This window comes from Diuraphis noxia, unplaced genomic scaffold (assembly GCF_037042655.1).
Source record: "Diuraphis noxia isolate RWA-SAM2 unplaced genomic scaffold, SU_Dnox_SAM2 contig0001, whole genome shotgun sequence".
In the NCBI taxonomy this organism is placed as follows: Eukaryota; Metazoa; Arthropoda; class Insecta; order Hemiptera; family Aphididae; genus Diuraphis; species Diuraphis noxia.
The window spans coordinates 30,540,889-30,548,099 of record NW_028301711.1 but is presented as its reverse complement, the minus strand read 5'-3'; the positions used below and the strand labels follow the sequence as shown (position 1 = coordinate 30,548,099).

General features: G+C 31.2%; 1 protein-coding gene and 1 non-coding gene across 2 annotated transcripts; both read left to right on the top strand.

Moving 5' to 3' along the window:
- The first annotated feature begins 709 nt into the window (after positions 1–709).
- LOC149060546 (U6 spliceosomal RNA) lies at positions 710–815 on the top strand. Its single transcript, XR_016190030.1, has one exon. It is a non-coding gene; the product is annotated as a U6 spliceosomal RNA (small nuclear RNA).
- Positions 816–4,385: 3,570 nt separating this feature from the next.
- LOC107161639 (uncharacterized) lies at positions 4,386–6,671 on the top strand. The gene is made up of 2 exons (XM_015508132.2): positions 4,386–4,880; positions 6,222–6,671. The coding sequence occupies exons 1-2, from the start codon at positions 4,386–4,388 to the stop codon at positions 6,669–6,671; spliced, it is 945 nt and encodes a 314-aa protein (XP_015363618.2).
- The last annotated feature ends 540 nt before the right edge of the window (positions 6,672–7,211 follow it).

The following is a 7,211-nucleotide window of genomic DNA, read 5'->3' as shown; positions in this document are numbered from 1 at the left end:
ACATTCCATGAATAGTATTATAATTTTTTATTTTCATTTTCCTCTAGAACTTCTAGTAAAAACTATTAATTGTATCGTAATATATATATATAAATATATATTTTATTTCTAAGTAGTTACCACACACACCGGTTTCGGCTTTATTGACTACAATATGTTTTTATTTAATTTAAACATTTAAATAAATATAATATACACATTTTAAAAGAACATAATATTAACATCTTACTTACATTGAACATCGCCTATTGAAAAAAATACAAGTTACGGTATTTAGGTATGATATTATGTAATTTATAAAGTTTTGCTATTTCAGTTGTATTTATTTGATAGTTTCAAAGATTTTATTGTGCAATATTAATAAAATCAGCCCAAAAATATTATCTGAGAGAAAACTTCATTGCTCACCCATTTGAATGAGTTAAATATCTTAAGGCATGATATATGTAGTATGTTATTATACTAATATATTACGTATACTTATAGCTATCGGGCTATTCAGTATTATTTACGTACATTTTTATTTAGTTACCTAACAAAACTTGTTTGGGTTTTGGAAACACGATCAAACTATTTCACTGCAGAGCTCATAACCAACAAATTAAATCGAAACCTAAATATACTTTGATTTATTTTTTTTAATGATATAATGATAATATCGATACATTCATATTTTATTTGTAATGTTATACTTGCTTCGACAGTATATTATATAAATTTAAAAAAAAAAAAAAAAAACTGTAACATTACAGAGAAGATTAGCATGGCCTCTGCGTAAGGTTGACACGCACAATTGTGAACTATTCCATATTTTTTTTTTCTTAATTTTTCTCAGTGCATGATCCATAAGCTCATATTATATAATTTTAATATTTAAGCAACTTAATATAGTTATAGCTGATGTCTTATTCTATATTATTTTATTTCTAAATTTTATCTAGGTAGGTATATATTATATCACGGTTTAATATGTTATGTAATCTTTTATGAATAGTAATAATGTAATAATACAATACATTGTATCTAATTAACAACTCAATATGGTGAGTAGTCCACCTTATGTATTTTTAATTCAGTTGCTTATAAGCACAATGTTTCTTAAAAATCAGTTATTGATATACGTCACATACTTACGATAAAACATGCTAAAAACAAATAAGTGTTTATTTTTACGTAGGACCGATGAGATATACGTTTCAGATTCTCATTCTCATTCTCATTTTCTGGAACCGAAGGACAAGATCGGAGAAATAATTTTGCTATTTCGATAAAAACAATAAATTAACACTAAAATACTGCTTAAGGATTCACGCATGTTAGTGTATTTGTGCGAATGTGTGTATGTTGCACAATTTCTTACACGAACACGATTGAGATCACATGAAGAATGGTTTGACCGCATGCATTTCCAAAACCTCGATAAAATGTAGAATGTAGACTATAAATTATTGTTTTTGTTGCATACTATAAACAACCATGAAAATCTCCAACGCACCTTTTATTTATCAAATATCAAATTAAACGAGAACTGCTTTTTCTTATAGGTTAGTTGTATGTTGATTATCAATTGGTTGATCTGTGCCCTAATTATTCCTATGATAGTTTAACAAGCTTATGATGAGTTTTGGTTCACTGTATTTTACTTCTGCAACATATTCTCAAAAATTGTTTCTTACGCGCTAACGTACACCTCATGAAGAAAATCTGTCAGTTAATTTACATATTATTGTAGAGAATATTAACTTATAGTGTAACTTATAAGTAATAATCTATATTGTTAATGGTAGGTTCGACCTGCGTGTATTTATTTACTCTAAAACTCGGGCTATGGCATATGAAAATATTATTAATAGTTTCCATTAAATATACATATCGATATTGCTATTTTAAACGGTTTCCATACCCTGATTAGCAAGGTTATTATCTAATAGTTATTATTTTTTTTTTTTAATGGAGAACATATTATTTTCAAAACAATTATCAATATTGTAAAATAAATACTTATTCTGAACTGTCAAAGTCCATTTTCATTAAAACTTTCACTTATAAAAATAAAAAAATTAATTTCCGTATTAAATCAATACCTACCGATCCCTACAATATAAGCACCGCATAATAATATGATATCATATACTTATAGTATTAATGAGCCAAAATATTAGTAAAATCTAAAATATACATAATATGTGAAATGCGAGTTGTATGAACACATTAATATTGATAAGACACATGTCTAGTCAATACAAATTTGGATGATATATAATATTATAAGCATCTAAATGAATTTAAAATGCTTGATAAAACCTTAAATTATTATTTTGATTTATATTTATTGACATTTCAAAAATGTTAATTTTAATAATTATTTTCCGTTATTATATATTAATGATAGCTGATTGCCATGTACTTCTATTCTGGTCGTTCAAATAATTTAAATTAAGCTAAACAATTAAAAATAGTTATGCCTACTTATAATATTAACCTTTTTACCAACAATTGAACACTATAAGACTACACGTATATTAACTAATAATGGATAACTCCATTTCATCCTTTAATAATGCATTTATTAAAATTCTGATATTCAGAATTTTTTAAGAATACATTTATGAATATATTTTCAAATACTTAGAATATACAATTTAGGACAATGGGGATGAACAATTATATACATATATACTGTCTTCATTATTCCCCCTAAACATAATAACAACCCATTTTTTATTACGTTGGTATCATATAATATATGTGGCTTCACATATTATCATTGTGTGTCATATATAATTAGATACTTGATCGTACAAACCTAGTAATTATCTATAATAATGTATTGGTAAAAAGGTGTATTCAGTGATCATCTATATTATTAAGTGACTAAACAAGTTAATTCAAACTACTTTAAATACGTGTCAATACGAATAAAGTTATTGATAATCATAATACCTAGCTATATCTATTTCAGAATAAAAAAATAAAAATTATAATCGGCATACAAACTTATACTGTAAATTGTATATCTCGTTAATTGTGATAAAACAAGCATCATTTTAATGTTCCATTTGTAAAATAAAATTTAATTTATCAATTAATGTATAATATTATTCCTATTTCAGTGACATTTATTGCTTTAGCGCTTAAAAACTGCAGCGATCAACAGATCATTTCAAACAATATATTATATAGCTGATTGAAGGATTCAGTATTTCAACCAGAATTAAAAATAATAACACTTTAACAGTCTAAATTAAAATCAGGGATTCTCATATGAATATATCAAACACATTATAAGTTAATACCTGCATTATTGTCACCCTCAAGGAACAAATATTTTATTTTACATAATCCCGAATTAACACAAAATAAATGTGATACGAATACCATACAATACAATATATTATAATTTAAGCGTTTGTTATCGGCCGTTATGGATTTAAGGGTATTACTTTATTATATTTTGTTTTGCTTCTGTCTCTGATGATAAAAATAAACATTTGGTATAGATAGCCCACGTCATGAATGGGTAGGTTATCTTTACGTTATTCGCCAAGATTTAAAGTTGGATTTAAATTATACTATGATGGTACAGTCTGTTATAATAATGATAATCCTAATAAAAATAATCCTAATTTAAAAACGGCAATGATCTCCTATTTAGTAATAGTGAGGGTAGACTATTATAGCTCAGTGATCCTAACATTATTATATAATATTGACAGTATTGTACATTTGTATTAACTTTTGAGTTAATAACTGGGCCATTTAATTATTCTGAATAGGTTCGTAGTACCTATGCTAATAAAAATAGGCAATAAGCAATATAAATAAAAATAATAATCTAATATCTAAATATAGGCAATATAACTTAAAATCAATTCAAATCTTTTGAAAATATCATTTATGTACATAAAATATAGTAATATAAAAAAATCTGAACTTCAAACTCTAATAAAGAAAATTAGATATTTAAGCAAAACATGTTTCTATCATAATATAGAAGCCGTGCAATTATTAAAATTATTGAACAATACCGATAATCTAACTTTGATATAATATTTAAAAAAAAAAACAATATCTTGTGGTTGACGCTTGAATCATAAATAATTATTGATTACGAGTAGATATCATTCTATGTATTTGCTTGTAATAAAACCATCATTATCGTAGGAAAAATGTCACTTCAATGACTAGCAAAACGCTTGGCGACCAGATTGTTTAAAATAAATAATAATTCGTAATGCACTGAAAAGTCAAAACTATGAAGTAGCATGTGTAGCTGATCAATGTACATTACACAAGTGTCGCGTCGCTTGAGATTTTCGTAAACGTTTGCACTACATCGGGACGTCCCTCACAATCTCTGCAGTGGTCGAGTTGACGCGGTCGTGATGACAACTCTGGCGACGGCTTCCACTAAGACGCTGGCGTCCGATACCGCTGAGATCATGGCCCTCTCCAAGCAGATCACCCGTGCCCTGGAATGTCCGATATGTTTGAACCTCATGTCGGCAATGTCGTGCTTCTGCCCCAAGGGGCATGCGCTGTGCAAGCCGTGCACGCTGACGCTGTTGGACACCGTCGGTACGAGTAATACCGCCATACCGTGCCCGCTGTGTCGGACGATGATGGTGCACTTGTCGAGCATTTCGGCAATGACCGTCAAATTGGGCCAAATGTTCGCTTTCGTGAAGGTGGCGTGCCCCAACCAGTCGTTCGGTTGCTCCGAGCTGGTGCCCGTGCAGCTCTTTGACGAACATCAGTCCGAGTGCCGGTATGTTCCGGATGTGCAGTGCCAGGTAGGCGCGTGCCAGTGGGTCGGCATGTGCGAACAACTGTACGAACACGTTCACAACGCGCACACCGGTATCGCCCTTCAGACTCCGGTAACGATTGCAATAATATTATTTATTCCGATGATAATCGTTTGCGCAGAGTACGCAATTTTTTACCTGTACTTAAACTGACAACTCGTTTGCGTACATTGAAAAACCTAACCTAACCTAACCTAACGTATAGAGCAAATTTCGATAAGATACGCGTAATTGATTAACTAGTGTGCGGTTCTAAACGATAATGTGATTTTGGATAAATGTGTGCGTTATTGACGACCGCTGGATGTTACTATATGCCTATTATTTAGTCGAACATGTGATGCTATCGAGATAGCATAGTCATTTTAATTCGTGTAGTACCATGGACATTCAAATATCAAATGTTTTTGAAACGCGCAGAGGAAAACATTGTTTTAATATTGAAAACTATAAGTATAGTGACTTTCGTGTTTTAAAATCAGGTGATCTGTTGTTGAGATGTAAGGAAAATGTTTGAAAACAATCTTAAACCTTATTTTTGTTAAGGGTTTAAGTAGACTTTTGTTATAGTTTATGTACGCAAACGATTCCTACGTTTTGCAGGGTCATTTATCACAGGTATTAAAAATTCGTGCGCGCAATCTAGTTGTACATTTGTATGCGAACGAGTTGCAAAAAAGGTTAAATATACGCAAACGGGTATCGCCCATTTATACTATAAAACCACAAGAGTTAACTGCACAAAATAGTGCTGGTTGGACCTCTCTTTCCCACAACAAACGTTGTCTCATTTCAACACAAAGTGCATGTGCATGACTCATAGCAGTGTAGCCATCTGCGTTTTTAATTACTATATTCATTATTGTCACTATTTATTATTTATAAGCTCGTTGACATGGATCCAATCCAGTAAAATAAAATTGGAATATTTTTTTATAAAATTAATTTTTAATAGGCAACGAAGTGCGCGGGATCAGCTAGTTATTAATATAATAATTTGGACGATATGGAGGCACGATTACGCTAACCCGGGGTAGTATGACTGCAGCCCACGACTGAAGATAGTAAGGTTGCGTTCATTATAAAGTATTATTATGTTCTTATCAAAATATTCACATCCTAAATATGTATACCTCAGCTGTAGATAGTGTCTATATCCGTTCTGAAGCTTACAATGTCTCGACTAAACGCACTATCCCATCAGAAGCCAACGCGGCCGATTGCTGCTGTACTAGGGACAGACGGAAAATAGGTTTTTTGCTTTTGTGGATGTTACAGAACACATTTTTTCGAATCGATTTGTTGAATTTACTATGAGAAGAATAATACAATTTTATCATTATCAATCGTATACTATAAACAATAATAATATTATGTTAACTGTAAAAATTATCTCTTCCTGTGTCTTTTCAGGGGAACCGGCTGAAATTGACCGGTATTCAAAAAATCTTGAAGAACCGTCGTCAGACGTACCTAGTCCAGTCAACGTATGGTATGTTTTGGATTCTGTTGGCGCGGAAGACGCGGTTACAAATTCAGACCGGACTATTTATGGTGGGCAATACTTGGAGCAGTCAAAAATCGACATCAACACGCTACCGAAATCGCGCCAACCCGTGGTTACCAGACATCGTGTACCGGGTAACGTGGTTCGACTGCAACGGCCATAGAAGTACTAGAAGCAAAACGATGATGGTAAAATGGAGTACAACCCTGAATGAAGGCGACCCCACGGTATTGACTGACGCGTATTCCACGTCCAGATTCAATTGTAATAGCCTGGAAATCAACTGGTGTTCGTCCATGCAGTATTATTTCAATCACTATACAATCCCCATTGACTTGACCACCGAAAGCCAGTGACTGTGTGCGTGTAAACTGGGCATAAAATATTATATCTGGATGTGATTAATACGTATGACATAGCGGGGATATATATATATATATATATATATATATATATATATATTAGTTTTATTCAATATCAATCGCCCTCGACTTCAAAACGTCGCCGCCGTAGACACACTACTATTACGTGATTGCGTGTGCGTAAAACGTTTGAACAATTATTTCATTTTAAGTAATTTGTTTTTTAACTGATCAACGAACGTTTATATTGGCAGAAAATAGTAGTCTATATATTATAATTATTAATTTCGTGTTCGATTGATTTTGCAGTAAGTTGCTGCTTACGTGATGTCAAATTTTTCTATATATAATGTTCATTACTACAATTCCATTTTACTTGAATAATAATATAAAAATACCATACAACTACTTACTCTCCCAATAGTATAGGAAATACGTAGGTAGTTGTAGCTGCTTGAAAATTGCCTTATCACTTTCACTTTCTTTGACACTACAATTTAATTAGTATTTTATCTATATTTTATATATTTCTTT

What these genes read in the sequence shown, in the direction of transcription:
- LOC107161639 (XM_015508132.2), top strand. Translation starts at nt 4,386, where the DNA reads ATGACAACTCTGGCGACGGCTTCCACTAAGACGCTGGCGTCCGATACC. An exon ending in GTATCGCCCTTCAGACTCCG is followed by an intron (nt 4,881 to 6,221) that starts GTAACGATTGCA and finishes GTGTCTTTTCAG; the next exon opens with GGGAACCGGCTGAAATTGAC.